The sequence below is a fragment of the Clarias gariepinus genome, chromosome 26 (assembly GCF_024256425.1).
Source record: "Clarias gariepinus isolate MV-2021 ecotype Netherlands chromosome 26, CGAR_prim_01v2, whole genome shotgun sequence".
NCBI classification, from domain to species: Eukaryota; Metazoa; Chordata; class Actinopteri; order Siluriformes; family Clariidae; genus Clarias; species Clarias gariepinus.
Genome location: NC_071125.1, coordinates 10,437,056 through 10,456,236, shown reverse-complemented (window position 1 = coordinate 10,456,236; position 19,181 = coordinate 10,437,056). Strand labels below are relative to the sequence as shown.

Sequence of the window (19,181 nt, the reverse complement as noted above, 5' to 3'; positions counted from 1 at the left end):
ATTATCTCTTGACAAGGCACACCTGCGAATTTAGACTTAGAGAGGGTGATCAGATGGTGCCTAAATATTCTCCTTCAAATATTAGAAAATGTACAGAATGCAGCAGCAACAGTGCTTACTAAAACCAAAAGATATGAGCACATCACCCATCCACACTGCATTGGCTCCCAGTGAAATTTTGCATCGATTTTAAAATACAATTTAATACTTTATAGGTCAAAAGTAGTATCACACCACAGTACGAGTAAACTGCTAGTCTGTGTGGTCTGGATGCGTGTGGTAACTGGGGACGGTTCTAGTTTACCATAAAGGCGATCCTACCCTCAGCTGATGCAGACAACTGCTCTCTAAAGACTTGTCAATGCAGTCGCTCGTTCCATCATCCTACCTCAGCCTCCTATAACAAACTGGACTCCATATTAACTTCATCAACTGTTATATTGAACTTCCAGCCGCATAACATGTGATCTACAATCCCTGCTATCCTTCATCAACTGTTATATTGAACTTCCAGCCTCAAAACATGTGATCTACAATCCCTGCAATCCTTTATCTTCCAAATGGAGATGGGTTCCCTGTTGAGTCTGGTTCCTCACAAGGTTTCCTCCTATTGCCATCTCAAGGTGTTTTTCCTTGTCGCCCTCGGCTTGCTTCTAATACCCCTATCTCACCTATGCGGTTTGACTCACGGTGAGATGCAGAGTTAGGCACCGTGATTCGCCGCAATTGCCCGCCGACATTCCGCTAACGCTCCGCGAAGTCCTGTAAGGACCTTACAAACATGTTAAATTGTTCAATTTTACGCGGAAAGATGGAAAAGTACTCACTGCATACTGTAGGTGAGATGGGGGTATAAGGGACATTTTGATTTATACACATTTCCATAATTTTAGGAAGCTGCTTTGCAGATAATGACTATTGTTACAAGTGTTATACAAATACAATTTAACTGATGTGGTTCCCACTGTGAAGTTTGGAGGAGGAGGTGTTATGGTATTGAGGTTGCTTTACTGTTGACACTGTTCGTGACTTAGTCAAAATTGATAGAGCAGTCTTAACACTTTTTTTTTTTTTTTTTTTGCAGTGACACGCCATCCCATCAGATTTGCATGGATTTGGGAGCACAATTTGTTTCCAAAGGGACAATGACTCCAAACACACTTCTAGGTTATGCAAGAGGTTAAACAGAATATTAAATTTAATCAAAAGACTGCTATGTGGGTCTGAAAATCTAGCAATATGTCTAAACTATTCAGGTTTGGGACTGCATGCTGGACTGTGAGTCAAATGTTGACAATAATATATTTTAGAGTGACAGAGGAGAAACTTTTACATTTACATCCCGCTCTGTAAACCAAGGCGATTCATTGGCAGTGTGGACACAGTGGTGTGAGTCTCCATCTGTGTTCAGTCTGCCCTGCTTGAAGCTTTAGTATACAGTATATCACTAAGTTTGCATGACTTTCAATGGCTAGGAATATTAATCTAAATCAGCATTTAATAAAAATATTCTTATATAAACATTTTGGATAATAATATAAAAAAATTATAAAGTAGATAAAAAAGAACTAAAAACAAACTAAAACATAATTTTCTTTCACAATCAGTGAAAAAAGACAACAATTAGCTTAGACACAACTACATATTTGAAACAGACGTGTTGCAAAAAAAATTAGATATATTTACAAAATATATATTTAAATGTTCAAACATTATTCACAGCATATAAGAATTTGGCATAAGCACAAACAGAATTATGCATAAGATATAATAACAATATAAATAGTGTATAAAGAGCATTTAATTTAGCTATTTCTTCTTTACGTAAACATTTAAGCAGGCCGACAATTTGCCCTAATTCAAAAACCTGGAACAAAGAACAAATGTGGCATTCAACTTCAACTAATAATACAGAATTTTTTTTCGCTATTAAGGTATAAAAGCAGTAAAAAGCCTTGGGCTCTTTTTCCTTTTTATGTCCATGATGCGGTGGCTTTGAAGAGATTAGAAAATAATATTACCCAGAGATACCCCCTAGATTAATTGGGTTATGCTTTGCTTTTTTCCATCTCTCTGGAGTGTTTTTTTTTTTTTAAATGTTCACTTCAAACGCTCCCCCCAAAAAATCTGAATAACTCTTGGAGACTGACCACAAATTATCAGTGGCTGTCACCACTAGGTACTATTGGTGCTATGTTACTATTAGCATTCACTAATTCTTTGCATTTGCACCAGAGGGTAATGTATATATTCTCAGCTGAAGCCAATGTCCAGCGCCCTGTTCTTCACCATGTTGAATTTACAGATGAAGACTTGCACGTAGGCAGGGTCTGCACGGTAGTGATACGTTTTGGTTATACTTTGGGTTGGTTCAGGAGACACGACAACTGGTGGCTGGAAAACTGTGGAAGGGGAGAAGTAGTGTGACACACACGTTACATAGTCCATCAACCAACGGTACTGCTGCTCAGATAAGCGCTCACGAACTCCATCAACCTGTAAAACAGAAAAAATATTGGATTTTTTTTTTTTATACAGTCAAAATTAAAAAAAAGAGAGAGACAGAAAGTGTTTACCTCGTTGGTGCTGGTAACCCGATGCTGTTGCAGAGTGAGTGTGAGTTTTTCAGGGTTGTGTGCATCCTGTTGGCACTGTACCTCAGTAATAGGAAAGGCCTGCTGTTGTGTGTCTTCACACACACTTACAATAAAAAGCACCTCGCCACTTAGGAGCAGGCAGCCTGCATGCTCCTGCCCTGAACTGCTCATCATGCACACACACAGTGCCATGTGTACTTCTGGATTCCCCACAGACTGCATCATCTTCCTATAGTACAACACACACACATCAATATAAATGTTTAAAATTAATTATAGAAATACATAACATGCACACAACATTATGGGTGAGTTCAAAAGGGGACAAATTGTTGGTGGCGCATCTGTGACCAAGACAAATAAATTATTGTGGTCTAAAACCAGGCGTTTCAGTTTTATTGTCCAACCCCTGTGGTATTTTTTTTTTGTACTGTTCTTTTTTTTTTTTGCATTGGTTATGAAAACAATGTGCTTCTGGGGTTGCCACCTAAAATTTTTAAAGAACTTGCTGATCAAGACTAAATATTTAGTTTCTCTAAAAACCTTTGGTGCTTTAAATATCTCTCTGTGTACATGTGTATGGGTGGTGGGTGGTGTATGCATGTATTACCAAACGTATTTTAAATGACTATTGGTAGCATCTGCTGATTTCAACTCTGTAGGTGAGTACAGCTGCTTTGGCAATTGCCAGAGCCCAGCACCATGTAAAATACCTGAGGATACACAAAAAATAATAATAGGCATAAATGTTTGTACACACATACAGTGGGACAAAAAAGTATTTAGTCAGCCAATTGTGCAAGTTCTCGAACTTAAAAAGATGAGAGAGAGGCCTGTAATTTTCATCATAGGTATATCTCAACTATGAGAGACAAAATAAGAAAAGAAAAATCACACTGTAGGATTTTTAAAGAATTTATTTGCAAATTATGATGGAAAATAAGTATTAAGTCAATAACAAAATTCCATCTCAATACTTTGTCATATACCCTATGTTGGCAATGACAGAGGTTTAACCTGTTTTTGCAAGTCTTCACAAGGTTTTCACACACCATTTTGGCCCATTCCTGCATGCAGATCCCCTTCTAGAGCAGTGATATTTTGGGGCGGTCGCTGAGCAACACAGACTTTCAACTTCCTCCAAAGATTTTCTATGGGGTTGAGATCTGAAGACTTGCTAGGCCACTCCAGGACCTTGAAATGCTTCTTACGAAGCCACTCCTTCGTTGCCCAAGCAATGTGCTTGGGATCATTGTCATGCTGAAAGACCCAGCCACGTTTCATCTTCAATGCCCTTGTTGACTGGAGGAGGTTTTTCCTCAAAATCTCTTGATAGATGGCCCCATTCATTCTTTTCTTTACACGGATCAGTCGTTCTGGTTCCTTTGCAAAAAAAACAGCCCCAAAGCATGATGTTTCCACCCCCATGCTTCAGTAGGTACGGTGTTCTTTGGATGAAACTCAGCATTCTTTCTCCTCCAAATACGACAAATAGAGTTTTTACCCAAAAGCTCTATTTTGGTGTTATCTAATCATATGACATTCTCCCAATCCTCTTCTGGATCATCCAAATGCTCTCTAGCAAACTTCAGACGCATACTGGCTTAAACAGGGCGACACGTCTGGCACTGCAGGATGCCTGATGGCGCAGTGTGTTACTGTTACTGTGTTACTGATGGTAGCCTTTGTTACTTTGGTCCCAGTTCTCTGCAGGTCATTCACTAGGTCCCCCCGTGTGGTTCTTCGATTTTTGCTCACAGTTCTTGTGATCCCTTTGATCCCACAGGGTGAGATCTTGCGTGGAGCCCCAGACTGAAGGAGATTATTAGTGGTCTTGTATGCTTTCCATTTTCTAATAATTGCTCCCACAGTTGATTTTCTCACACCAAGCTGCTTAACTATTGCAGATTCAGTCTTCCCAGCCTGGTGCAGGTCTACAATTCTGTTTCTGTTGTCCTTTGGCAGCTCTTTGGTCTCAGCCATAGTGGAGTTTGGAGTGTGACTGTTTGAGGTTGTGGACAGGTGTCTTTTATACTGATAATGAGTCCAAACAGATGCCATTTATACAGGTAATGTGTGGAGGAGAGAGAAGCCTCCTAAAGGTCTGTGAGAGCCAGACATCTTGCTTGTTTGTAGGTGACCAAATACGTATTTTACAGCGAAATTCACCAATTCATTTTTTTTTAATCCTGAGTTTAAATTTTTTTTTTTGTTTCTTCTTATTTTGTCTTTCATAGTTGAGATATACCTATGATGAAGATTACAGGCCTGTCTTATCTTTTTAAGTGGGAGAACTTACACAATTGATGGCCGACTAATACTTGTTTTCAACAGTGGGAAACAATGGTTCATTTTAAGTTTGAGACTTGATTGTTTACTTGCTCCCAAATATTTTACAACAAACAAATGATATTGGAAAATGATAATCAACATTATTCTCTTTAACTGTAGTTGTTTTAATGTTATGGCCGATAAATTCATGTGAATGAATTTGAATATTGTTGAAAGTTTTTTTTTTTTTTTTTTTACTTAATTTAAAAAGTAAAATATTTTAGATTGATTACATGTAAACTAAAATATTCCAAGCCTGTATTGGTCTTAATTTTTATAATTTTGGTTTACAGGTAATAAAAAAAAATCCAGTATCTTAAAATATGCACAATGTGCACGCATACAAACACGCAACCACATTCAATAGGGGAGACAGCAATGACCCAGCCTTAAGAATATTGTCAAGCAAAGCTGATTTAGGAACTTGGGAGAGGTTTATCACACTGGAGCAAGAATGGAGCCACCACCCACAACCATCTTCAGGATGTAGGCTAAAACTGTTGCATTCCTAGTGTCTAGCCACTTCTGAATCAGCAACAACATCAGAAGCATTTTATCTGCATTAAAATAAAGCAGTAAATGGTCTCGCGCCGCAGTATCTGAGCGAACTGCTAGTGTCTTACAATCCGCCACGCCTACTTCGATCAAAGGATGCAGGCTGCTTGTCAGTACCACATATTACTAAAACTACAGCTGGGGGCAGAGCTTTTTCTTACAAAGCCCCAAAGTTATGGAATAGTCTTCCAATTAATGTTCGGGACTCAGACACAGTCTCAGTGTTTAAGTCTAGGCTAAAAACCTATTTATTTAGCCAAGCATTTTTATAAATAGATTAGCCCTAGGTAAAGGTGCAGATCTGGGGGACTCATGGACTTAGAGTATTAGGTGAACTGGTATGTTTAGATGCTGTCTTTCCCACTCTCATTGATCACTCAAGTTTGTTGACGGTGAGGTGATTGGTTGCTTTACATCTCATGGAAGCCCTCATGCTTGTGTTTCCTTCAGACTCTCCCTTTTTAGTTATGCTGTCATAGTTAGTCTTGCCGGAGTCCCTGCTTGCACTCTGCACTAAGTATACATTCACCTTATAAATTGTTCGACTGTGACCATACCTAACTGCCATCTCTCCATCTCTTTTGCTCTCTCCTCTTTTGCTCTCTCCTCTGTCTCTCTCCCTCTCTCCCTTTTCCTCTACCTATCTCTGTCGAGCTATACATGTCGCTCCTGAACTGCCATTCATCCAGACCTCCTCTGCCCTCTGAATCTGTCTAACTCATCCTGGAGTCCTGCTTCTGGTTGGAGATCTCATCACATGGATGCCCCGTGTGGTCTGCCTGGGATGCGTGTGGTGACTGGGGATGACTCCACTTTTCCACAAAGGTGGTCCTGTCCTCGACTGATGCAGACAGTTGTTCTCTGAGGACCTGTGACTTTAGTCGCTCAATAGTTCAGGACTGGAATTTCTTACAGGAACAAATTGGACTTTAATCTTACACATCTCCTCTTATACTGAACTCCCAGTCTCGCATAATATTATACACATCAATCCCTGCTATCTGTTTTCAACCAGATGAGGATGGGTTCCCTGTTGAGTCTGGTTCCTCTCAAGGTTTTCTTCCAATTCAATTCTTTTTTATTTGTATAGCGCTTTTAGCAATTTTCATTGCCACAAAGCAGCTTTACACAGTCAAAAGAATTATTTAAGTTTGTATGAAATGTGAATTTGTATGAATCAAAATGGTCAGTTTGTCCCTGGTGAGCAAGCCGAGGGCGACAGTGGCAAGGAAAAACTCCCTGAGATGGTAATAGGAAGAAACCTTGAGAGGAACCAGACTAAACAGGGAACCCATACTCATTTGGGTGAAACAGAAAGCAGTAAATGATCTGCATTTATAAGTTTATATAAACTTAATTATTTTGATTGCGTAAAGCTGCTTTATAACAATGTAAATTGTTAAAAGCGCTATACAAATAAAATTGAATTGAATTGAATCTGGGCTAAAAAGAAAAAGAACTGGACTTTTGAAAGCGTTCCGCTTATCAGAAGATTATCAGATCAGATTATGTCACAACGATGCATTAATTCATGCTAAAGGAGCCTTGACCAAGTACTGAGTGCATAAATGAGGATAACTTCATTTAAAAGTAGAAAATTTCTGGACTGTAACCCTTTTATGATTGTTAGTAATTATTCTAATATTTTGAGATACTGGATTTTAAAATAAATTCTATAATAGTCTGATTTATTGATACATACTTTTTATAACAGAATAGCAAGCATCTGTAACACTAATGTGGTACGTCAAACATAATTGCAATCTCACACACACCGTATCCTGTCTGTGAAACAAGCTCGGCAGCACCTCCGATTGGTTTGGTAAAAATTCCCACAATGCCTTTCCCCACTCCGGAAATAACACCACGAGCGGTACTGGCTGCCGTGCTTTGAGCCTCTATAGACCTTGTTAAGGTCTGCATTGGCTGGTCCACGATACCAGCTATTGCTCCTACAAACACACAGACATACAAAAACGCAAATCATTACGTACACATGCTGTAATTAGTATTGAATAAGATAATGATTAAACTAGATTTAAAGAGATTGTGCATTTGTGAGATAGTGATAGTGACTGACCCAGCAAGCTGAGTCCAAGGCAGGAAAGGCCTTGTCGCAGGCCATGACCCAGAGTCTCAGGGAGTTGCCTTCTCCACTCTTCCTGGCGCATGTAATATTCCTCATCTAAAGACAGTCTGTCCATGTTCCTTGCTAGACTTGTGGCCAAGTTGGTGATGGATGTCAGAGTGCCTACACAAGAACAGGTGTAAAGCATGTTCTGTTTAATAACCAAATTTGTTTTACATTATACATTTTTAAATACTTTAATTTAAAATGCAATGTGCCTGTCTGTTTCGTGCACAAGTGTTTGCACTAAACAGAAGTGTAAATGCTTTTACCTTTTGAAATGTGCCTGACAAATGAGCTGGTTCCACGAGACACACCACTGACGAAGGCTCCAGGACCACGTGTTAGCCCTTCATATGGCAGTCTGAAAAAATCAGCCACTCCATTTCCAATACTGCGTACTAGGCTTGCAGGACTGCCCAGGATCTCTAAAGAACCCACAACCCAACCTACACAGACATAGATAGCTTGTTGTAGTTAAAATGATTCAGACAACAGCAAAATTTTAATGTTTTCCTATGTTACTGTAGATATTAGGTTATACGAGTGTGCATATGCATTCTAATTTAATGAGAAACACACCTGCTCTGAAAAGGGCTCCTGCAGCATAGTGCATTGTTAGTGCGTGTATCAGTTGACGTGGAGTGGTAAAGAGTCCCCCCCTTTCAAAAATGGAGAAGGAAAGTGGTGTGTGGTCTGAGGCAATATAGAGCTTAAGAGAAGCATGTATACTCATCAACAGGTTGACTGGCTCAATTAGTAGTCGCTGTAGTTGGACAGGCCAAACAAGTGTCTGCATTGACTGGTAAACCTGGACGGGTATATTGAGGTCGGGTTCTCCTGACACTCTCTTGTGTCCCACAGTGGAAACAGGAATGTAGGTGTGGAATAGTGTTTTCAAGTAGTATATGAAAGTGTCCTCCAGATAGATGCGGGCTGGTTTAAGCTTGAAGCTGACCTGTTCTAGGTGGTACCCATTACTGGATAGTGTGAGGCCCACGCACAGGAAGCACATTTGGCGTAACTCCTCCAGAGCCTCAGGACTGAGGATCGAGTCTTTGACACTCACCCAAGAGTCGGTGTCTGATAATTGCTCCTGACACAGCAGGACAGGAAAATGAAAACTGGAGCAGCTGTAAAGCTGGTTGTCCACCTGTAGGCTGCCACACAGTACTTGCACATGGTGGCCATGAGGGTTGGGGGCGTCACCTGTAGTAGGTTCTGGCATCACTATCAAAACCTTAGACATAGTTAAACGCAAAAGCTCCACCGAGCCGGTCGGACTTGTGATGTCGTCAAAAAGCGCCATGCTAACCTCGCTCATTATCACATGGAAGGACAGCATCTGATTAGACATTCTGCCAGAAATCAAACAAAAAAAACAAATGAATACAGGATCAATTGCTGGTACAAAGATATTGTGAAAATGCCACCCTCTGAATATCTATTAATGTTTGTGTAAGAAATAATAGCTTCAGTTAGAATATAATGGGCATATAACTGGATTTTAGTGTGTTATAGTATTTGCTTGTGTTGTGTACCTGTGACATGGGCTGATCACAGCATCATCACTCTCAGGTGCAAAGGTAAGGATAATGCTGCCACTCTGATAAGCTACAGTAACATACAGATAACCAAAACCTGGCAGAAGTGTCACCTACAGAACACACAAAACACAACCAAACATAATTTTCCTCAGTATCCTTGTGAAGACCTTCCATTAGTTTATTTAAAGAAAAATCAAAATTATTAGTATCCCTTATGAATATGCAAAAGTAAATATTGTTAATATTAAAACATTAAATATTCACCTCTAAAGACTAAACAACTAAATAACCAACAAGATCCCAAAAATTACTTTATTAAGGAAGCATGGGGAACAAAAGAAGCAACTCCATAATCATGTATGTAGACACACACCAGCATGGAACCTTGGATTGCGAGTGTTTTGCAAGATGTGCAAAAATTTTAAAACACATTTTACCTTAATAAATGAGTACTACATACAGATGTGGCCATTAAGAATACGCGTTTTACCCGCGAAATGCTGCAATTCGGCGCGCGCCATGCCGCAAAATCCCACAAGCAACATTCGGGAACTTAAATAAATGTGTTGTGCTTCACTAAATCTGCCTGATGGTGCATGTAGGGACTTTATCTAAAAGCCAGACCAAAAAGAATTGTGTATAATTAATTCATCTAAAACAATATTTTTTCCAATGCTGAAGCAAACATGAATTTTATTTTATTTTACAATAGATCTTTCATGATGAATGTTTGTATATGTGCTTCATATTATTTTCATAATGATGAAATGAGAGCCCCAAAATCGTGCTTTAAAATTCATAATAAGTTTCTTATATAGTTTTGTAATGTCTTAACACGGACAAAACAATGAAAGGCATTGCAATGCCTCGGTTTAAATGGTCTTGGAATTAATTTAGTTTCCTGATAGAAGGCTATCTGATAGTGTTAACTATGCGAATGTCCTGATTTGTGAATATGCCAACATATCTTATTTAAAAGGTAAAAATGTGTCAACATTAAGCATCAGAAGACAAAAAAAAAAAAAAATATATATATATATATATATATATTTAAGTAAATATTATTATATGAACACAGTGCTTCGGGCTTTTTATAATAATAATCATTGTTTTTTTTTTGCTGTTTGTGTCCAGCACTAAATAATTATTTCAGCCATTATTTGACCACAGTGGAAAGAATAATAGCTGGAATGTAATTGTGAATTCATGACTAAAATAAAGCTGTTGTTCGCCATGCGGAAACACGGGCCTCGTACTTCCACCTTACAAAAGGCAGCGTTTTGATCAAAAGGCTGATAAACATGTGCGATTTATCGATAGAAATTCAGACATACTTCCCCAGAAATGCAACAAACACAAATATATAGACTACTCGCTAGATAAATGCTTTTCCCAACACGTCAGCGCACTGTGAGCTTTCTCTGCCGAGCGTCATGTGATCACAACTAAGTCAATGGTTCTTCTATCTCTCATGCTGTGGGATTGTGGGTAATCATCTCGCATGCTCAGTCTCAGTGCGTGTGCGTCATTCGCACAGTTAACACCTTACTTTGTAATTGGATTACGGACTTTTTGACCAACAGACCCCAGCATGTTAGGTCAGGCCACATCTGCTCCACTACCATCACGCTCAACACTGGCGTATCACAGGGCTGTGTGCTAAGCCCCTTCCTTTACTCCCTCTTCACCCACGACTGCAGGCCTGTGTATGGATCTAACAACATCAAGTTTGCAGATGATACTACGGTGATCGGCCTCATCAGCAACAACGATGAGTCTGCCTACAGAGAGGAGATCAAGCACCTGGCCACTTAGTGCGCGAACAATAATCTGCTCCTTAACACCAATAAGACCAAGGAGCTCATTGTGGACTTCAGGAAAGGAAGAAGAGGTTCACATCAACCCATCCACATCAACGGGATGGTTGTTGAGCCTGTCTCATCCTTTTAGTTCCTGGGGACCCACATTTCGGAGAACCTATCCTGGTCCACTAACACCTGGTTAAGAAGGCTCACCAATGCCTATTCTTCTTGAGAACACTTAAGAAGAACCAGCTGTCCTCAACTACTCTGGTGAACTTCTATCGCTGCACAATAGAAAGCATCCTAACCAACTGTGTCACAGTTTGGTACAAAAGCTGCTCTGTTGCGGACAATTGAGGACATTTAAAGGAAACACTGTGTGCGACGAGCACGCAGTATTCTTAAGGATTACTCTCACCCCGCCCACAAACTGTTTTCTCTTCTGCCTTCCGGTAGGCGCTTCAAGTGTGCCAGGTCAAGAACCAGCAGACTGAGGAACAGCTTCTTTCAGAGCTGTCTCCTTATTGAACTCTGCCCCACACTGACACCTGCCCACCCCTCACACACCCCTACACTCCTCCCATTACACTATTTAATATGGACTGCACTACACTGTACATACCTGTTTGAAAATACAAATATCCATGCACAATATATTTTTAAACTTCTAAATGAGTATATACCCCTACATGCCTACTTGTTAATTCCTGTACATTATGTTCATATCCACCTGTACATGTCTACTTGTAAATTTCTGTCTATAAAGAATATCAACCTGTACATTATGGTCATATCTATTTGTAAATTCCTGTCTACAGTTAATAAAATTTATAATTATTGTTACCTGCAATATGTATACTATGCTTACATAATATCCTGCACACTATGTTCATATCTATTTGCAAATTTCTGACTTCAGTTAATAACAACCTGTATATACAGCTCATTCACTGTAAATTTATAAGTATAGTTACCAGCAATCTGTATAATATCCTTCTGTAATAGTTACCCATAGTTTCTCCCTGCACATATCCCTCTTAAGTGTACTTAGAACTTATATCCTGCACTTTCTGCTAATTGCACTTCTGGTTAGACCTAAACTGCATTTCGTTGCCTTGTACGTAGACATGTGTAATGACAATAAAGTTGAATCTAATCTAATGTGCGCGTACTGAGTAATTATTTTTATATGAATATTTTTGGGTTGTGAAACAAATCATCAGAGTTTCTATTATTTCTTATGGAAAAATTCCATTGTGTTTTGATATACAAGCTCACTTCTAGAACAAACTATGCTCACAAACTAAGGTTTAACCATCTTTTAAATGTTGTTTAAATGTTGGCACCCTGTTCAGGGTGTACCCGCCTTGTGCCCTAAGCCTCCTCGGATAGGCTCCAGGTCCCTGCGCCCCTGAATATGGGATAAAGCAGTATAGAAGATGAGTAAGTGAGTGAGTGAGTTGCAAGAACCAAAATTGGAATACGTGTTTTTTTTTTTGTTTTGTTTTTTAAAGCAATAAAATTCATGAAGAATACATTAAATAATGTGCTGTTGTATTGTCTGCAATAAAACACAAGTCAAAGTAAATTAAAAAATCACTACTTTATTTTTTTTATTTGCGTTTTTCATACTGTCCCAACTTCTTCTGATTTAGGGTTATATCTTTATAAACATTATTGGCAGACACCCTTATGATTTGTGAATCAGCAAAGTCGAAATCAAGATGTATCAAATGTATCTTGATACCGGTTTATTAGGTTATGGGCTAAGAATACCCTCGGTCCAATTTTCACCAAAATCAAAAAAGTATGTTTTAAATAAAGTTCTGGTTTTACTTAGACTTCAAAGCAAAGTAAACACTCTTTACCTGTGAGATGCAGCTAGCTAGTACTGAAATGAACATGAGTTACTACCTGTGTTCCAGGGCTGTTAATGTCAATATCATCAGTCCATTTTGGCGTGGTAGGAGTGCCCACAGGGGTGGATGGATCAGAGGCAATGCTGAGCACCACTGTCGGGAGAGTATCTCTCTGTCTGCATTCAGGGAAACTGGAGGAATGGTAGTACAGCTCATGGTGCACAGAGCACATAGGGGGCACCATCCTACACAAGACCTCTGCCCTGGAAGACTCTGATAAACAAATATGCGCAAAAACACACACATTTTAAATATATATATATATATATATATATATATATATATATATATATATATATATATATATATATATATATAAAATTGAACAACATACCAATACTAAGCATTTTAAAATGCTGCAAAATTGCTCATTTTCAATCAGAATTTTTACTGATTGTCTTGCTTAGATATAAATGTTAACAAACTTTACCTCGAAGATTTTCCTTCAGCAACAAGGATGTAGGACAACGATTATGAATCACCATACGGGGACATGGGTCCTCACTCACAGCTATGTAGTTGATTCCTAAGTGCTCCATATATGTCACAACCAGGGCCCTAAATTATGTGCACATACACATCATGTTACTGTGAGTAATAAGGGATTTTCCTCGCAAAGAGACCAACTTTTAGAAAGATTAGACAAGAGAAAGAAACAATAGATATTCTCTGCTTCCAAGCAGGGCTTGACCCACCTGGTGGTGAGAGGATTGTCAGGAATCTGCTCCATGGGCACCGCCACACTTTGCCTAGGAAGGTCAGATCGCACAGGAGCTGGCAGACTCCATAATTTCTCATCCTGTTTGGAATCTGCCATGCAGCTGAGAAGAATCCGCTTTTGGGGTAGCAATGATGCTAGCTCTTCTGTGGGACACTCTTTTAACACATCCCAGGAAGGCAGTGCACACTTGGAAGGACTGTCAGCCTCTGACCCAGGGCCCAGTGTCCACACACTTGTATGTGAATAACTATTTAGCTAGAGTAGGGTGTGACATGCATTAGATTAAGGTAGTTGACTAAGGGAAATACATTCTCTGATTAAAAGCAAAAAAACAAAAACACAAAACTATGGATATATGTTTACATTACCTGGTCAGTGGAAGAAAGTGGATGTTCAGACAGCAGTGCTCTGTAATTAATGGTATGCTTTGTGTTGTTCACCAAAATGGTTTTATCCTCAATCTGTAAGATCTGAATCCCATACTTCACACTGGAGGACACGCAGAACTGGCACAGCTGTTTTGGGGATGGGACAGAAGATTTGAGTCGTGTTACTTGTTACATTGAATATTAATAGTAACTTAATATTACTGGATTTGTAAAACTAAATTCATTTACGCTTGGAATTATTTACAGATTTCCAAAAGAATGCACACATGAAAAGGATATTCAATCTTTTTGTATACTAATTTTTTGGCACTTTTAATAATAATATAATGTTTTTTGATAAAAGGGTGAAACTGCATTTTATTCAGGCTTTCTCCACTTTGCTAAAAATGTGTACCTAATCTGTGAGATAATTTGACCAGGAGATAACTTGGTCTTATTTTATACATTGTGACATGCTACAGTATAGGCTAAAAAACAATATTGTCTCACAATATCAGGCCCTGGGGATTAAATACAGTCTGAAACTCATGGACAATGCCATGTGTTTTTGCCGTTTTGGCTTTTCCTGCAGCTGCAGCTTGTTTGTAGGACTTTCTCACTGGAAGCATGCTAAATTGGGTTGAGGTCAGGTCATTTAAGAACATTCCATTTCTTTCCCTTCTTTGCTCTTAAGTCGCTTTTGCGCTATTTTTGTGTCAATATCCATCTGTGCTTTGAAGAACCATCCTATAGGATTTGCAGCATTTGACTGAATATGAGCAGAAAGTATAACTCTATACAGAATGGATCTTGCTTTTTTCATCAGCAGTCACATTGCTTTCCCATGCCATAACACTGAAACCATGTTTGACAGATGACGTGGTATGTTTGGGACCATATTCTCTTCCTTTTATTCACTCTCTATTCTCATAAGTTTAGTTCAATTAAATGTTGGTTTCACCTGCCTGAGTCTCTTTTACAGAACTGGGTAGGCCTTATAGATGTTCTATTTTTTTTTTTTTTAGTCGGATCTGTCCTTTCTGTTTTTGTGTGTCATGAGTGGTTTGCATCATAAGGTGAACCCTGTTTATTTACTTATTCCATAAGAAACTATACAGTTAAAGGCCATTAAGTATTTGCTTACTAAAATCCTGTTAAGCCAGACAGTGTGCTCATAGATCCAACTATTTGTATATAATACACGTGCTCTTATTGTGTGCCTATAGCATGTCCCACTGTATGAAACAAAGATTGGTTATATTCTGCGGTGGATTAGGTGCAGCTTTACCTAAGTGGAGTCACTTGAACATAAATACTTTTTCAACTAAGGCTTCATGTTTGATACTCATGGACCTGAGAACTTGGCTGACTGTAATGTCCTTGCTCACCATCCTCTGGTCATTAGTGTCGCAACTTACTAAGAAACTGAAGTAATTCTTTAAGGTGCCTTCTTTTAAGACCTAAACTTTCACATGTAAGGCATTATGCGATTTTAAACTCAAACTGACAGATGACACATAAACAAAATGTATTATTAATTATAGATAGATGACCCAACATCACTAAAATACATTACAAACATTTTCTCTTTTACAAACCTTTTGTTTGGGCGGGGCTCCAAGTAAAATGGCAACATCCACATGGCCCTCCTCATCCAAGCTTAGGACATTGGCTCCTCCTACCTCCGTCCAGCGTGGTGAAGTTAGATCATGCAGCAGATGCATTGCTTCAGACTTGTGGACTGTATTCGTGTTGGGCCAGTAAAGACCGATTTGAAATGCCGTCTACAACACAAACACGCCAAAACAGACCTATGACCATGAGACATTTCGTCTCTATACAGCAAACTACTAAAGTCATACTTTTTCTCCATCACACTCGATATCTTAACACACATACAAACACACAAACCCTCTACTAAGCATTTTTTTTAATCCATTTATGTTGGTTCAAACAGACTACCTTAAAGTTTGGAAGGACGATGGTCTTGCCAGCAGGAATCTGGAGAACAATGCTCTCTGCCTCAAAGAGCCACAGGTCCCACTGGGAATGGTTGGTGAGCAGAGCCCAAGGCAGCAACTCCACGAGAAGAGTGCTTAAACCTGCCCTCCATGCACACAAGCGTACCTGAATGGGACTGTCCCACTGAGCTACTGGCTCAGTCTCCAGCCTGCACAGACATCATAAACACATCAGGCGCTTAGAGAAACAAACTAAATATTCATATTTTGATTACTTATAGATGTTTATTTTTTTTTTCTAAGTGTGTTGTTGAAAAAGGGTTTCAATGGATCCAGTATTTTGCTAAAATGATACAAACTATGCAATATGGTTTTCAATCTGTCCATATGCTGGTTAAAACTCAAAATGTTTTAACATCCTCTCCCTAATCTCTTTCTGTGCCAGACTTTCAATGAAACACATTTAGTGGGTCACTGTCTCCGTTACTACTGTTTTTGTTTAATAGTAAAAATAGTTTTAAAGTTGCTGTTTATGCCTTAATATGACATTCATATGTTACCTCATTCAGGGCTGAGTGACTGTACATATGACTGTGTATTAGGGAACAGTGGACAAAAGATCGATGCAGAGAACAAGTTTTTATATACATTCCTCAGCCACTTCATTAGGTAACTCTAGGGGCCCAACATATGTCAAACACCATTACACCGCAATCAGCCTGAACCATTGACACAAGGCAGGATGGATTCATGCTTTTATGGTGTTTATGACAAATTCTGACCATTTCATCTTAATGTCAAAGTAGAAATTAAAACTCGATCTCCTATTGTGCAGTTTTGGTGAATTGCAACCATTGCAGATTGTAGTAGTTTCCTGTTCTTAGCTGATACATGTAGCACCCGGTGTAGTCTTCTGCTACTGTTGCCCATCTGCTTCAAGCCTTGATGTGTTGTGTGTTCAGAGATGCTTTTCCACATACCTCGGGTGTATCAAGATGGTATCAGTTCCAACAGGTCCAGCCATTATCATCTAACCATCAACAAAGCATTTTTCTGTGCTAACTGCTACTCACTAGATAGTTTCTTTTTTTTCAGGCCACACTATGTAAACGCTAGAGATGGTTGTGCTTGAAAATCCCAGGAAGGTCAGCAGTTTCGAAAACACACAGACCAGCTCGTCTGGCACCAACAAACATGCCATGTTCAAAGTCACTTAATTTATCTTCACGAATGTTGCTTTATACATTGTACGGTCACTTGCATAAACAATAGCACAAATCTCAAAACTATAGTGCATAGCTTAATTAAAGCACTTACATATTTAGATTCCTGTGCCTGTCTGTGTCATTCAGTGTATATTCTGTTTGCTTACCTGTCTGTGTTTTTGTAGGTATATGGCCAGGGGGGCCAGGTAGAAGGTTTGGGGCCATAGAAGTGTTCTAGTATTTTGCTGAGGTTTTCAATCTTTTCTGGGCCAGCTTTACTCAGAATCTGCTTGATGAGAGCTGAGGAGATGGGTACTGCACAGGGGGATACATCTCCTTCTTCACTGTAATACACATACACATGAATGCACATGGTTAAAAAAAGTCTAAGCCTTTTGCATAATAATTTCAGCAGCTAACATAAGGTTACATCAATTATTTCATTTCAAGGTAATAAATATTAATACATAAATACAAAACAAAATCATTAACTTATGGCATTTTAATTATATGAAGTAAACCTAATTCCCATGAAAGTAAAATTCTATTAAAAAAATATACCTTCTTGCCCCGAAACCTAACCACACAGGCATGCTTTGACTGTATGAGTTATTTGGCTATATAACACCATCAATGAAGGGCATAAGGGGCTCTTTATTCTTTTTGCCATTTAATAATATTTTTGAGCTGCCTAAATGCAGCGATACAAGCAAAAGCTTGCAAATCTACCAGAAACCTGTTCTCAAAAGATACAGCGGGAACTCTGCAAATTGTAAATGAAACTAGACATAATTCCTGAAGAAATTGTGAAGAAGGGCAGCAATAAGCACTCCGTTTTCTGTGCAAAATGCTGAAAACAGCTTGTTTTTAGCCCACACAGTTCCGAAGTTATGAGTCTGTATCCTGCTTGCGATATTAGGCAAAGATCCACATCGGTAGACAACCTGTGGCCATTGGTCCAACTAATCTACTAATCTTACAGTACTTTTTGCTGTGCAACAACTGTAGACAACTGTTATTTTAAAAAAATATATTTTTTATGATAACAGTATTCCAGATAACAGATTCCTTAGTAGTTCCCTAAGGAATTTGTATTAATGGTTCATACACCTGTGGCTACACCTGTGGACCATTACTTTGGTGTATTCTATTTTCATTCCAAATTTCGAAAATAAATCATGACACTATTAAAGATTATAAATCTAATACATATAAGTATACATAAGTAAGTGAAATAAGTATGATCATAAGTATAATTCTCTTTTCTGTAAGTATTTTATGTCATTAAGGCTTTGTATTGCTTAAAAAAATATGGGGAAATGTATATACCTGAAATAATCTGAAATCATTATTTACCGTATATTAAAACATGCTATTTTGCATCAGTTTATAGTAAATTAGATATACTGGTTAAACCTAATATGCCCAATTTGATTATCAAAGGTTAAAAGGCCCGAATTGACAATTTAGAATGTTTTTTCACCATACCACAATACTAGTTTGGAGTGCAGGTGACTTTGTTTAAAGGTTTGCCCTCATAAGGTTAGTGAAATTGATTAGGTGAGTGTGTGATCAGTGACCTACACTATGTGAGTGAAGTGGTGTGTTTAATGTACCTTGCTTGAAAGGTGAGGTGGTGTGTGATGTTTGGTTCCACATTGAACAAAGCTTGCTCCTGCCCTTGACCTTGAATGAGCTGGTATTCCTTCTTCCCCAAACTCCGCTTTTCTACCTGCACAAAGACAGGATCTGGGAGATGGCTCCGCATGACAAACAGAGGGCTGAAAACCACCTGAAGAGAGAAACATGTGTTAACACATAAAAAAGGACTGTTTTCAGGGTATGTATATATTTTATGTTTGTATGGTATGTATATGTTTTATGTTTGTTACAGAATATAATTGATTGTGTTTGATTTACCAAACAGGGTGTGATCGAAACCAAGAGATTTTTAGATATGACAGTGCCACAACCTCCACTTCTTCATTCGAGTTTATAACTGGCCTCAACTCTATATGGCATGTCACAGTTTTTTAATTCAGTGATT

The 19,181-nt window shown here is 38.7% G+C and overlaps 1 protein-coding gene across 1 annotated transcript in view; it reads right to left on the bottom strand.

The window, feature by feature from the left end:
* Positions 1-1,266: 1,266 nt before the first annotated feature.
* The window catches only part of LOC128514032 (intermembrane lipid transfer protein VPS13B-like), a 107,892-nt gene continuing 89,977 nt past the window's right edge, over positions 1,267-19,181 (bottom strand). Inside the window, exons 47-62 of the mRNA XM_053487671.1 lie at positions 18,751-18,926; positions 17,302-17,478; positions 15,931-16,138; positions 15,567-15,752; positions 13,969-14,115; positions 13,575-13,855; positions 13,310-13,437; positions 12,875-13,092; positions 9,153-9,268; positions 8,194-8,969; positions 7,884-8,060; positions 7,564-7,734; positions 7,259-7,435; positions 3,208-3,310; positions 2,577-2,826; positions 1,267-2,496 (exon numbers count right to left, since the gene is read on the bottom strand). Of these exons, the coding sequence (XP_053343646.1) occupies positions 2,254-2,496; positions 2,577-2,826; positions 3,208-3,310; positions 7,259-7,435; positions 7,564-7,734; positions 7,884-8,060; positions 8,194-8,969; positions 9,153-9,268; positions 12,875-13,092; positions 13,310-13,437; positions 13,575-13,855; positions 13,969-14,115; positions 15,567-15,752; positions 15,931-16,138; positions 17,302-17,478; positions 18,751-18,926 (3,534 nt within the window). The 3' untranslated portion in view covers positions 1,267-2,253. The remainder of the gene's footprint in view (positions 2,497-2,576; positions 2,827-3,207; positions 3,311-7,258; positions 7,436-7,563; positions 7,735-7,883; positions 8,061-8,193; positions 8,970-9,152; positions 9,269-12,874; positions 13,093-13,309; positions 13,438-13,574; positions 13,856-13,968; positions 14,116-15,566; positions 15,753-15,930; positions 16,139-17,301; positions 17,479-18,750; positions 18,927-19,181) is intronic.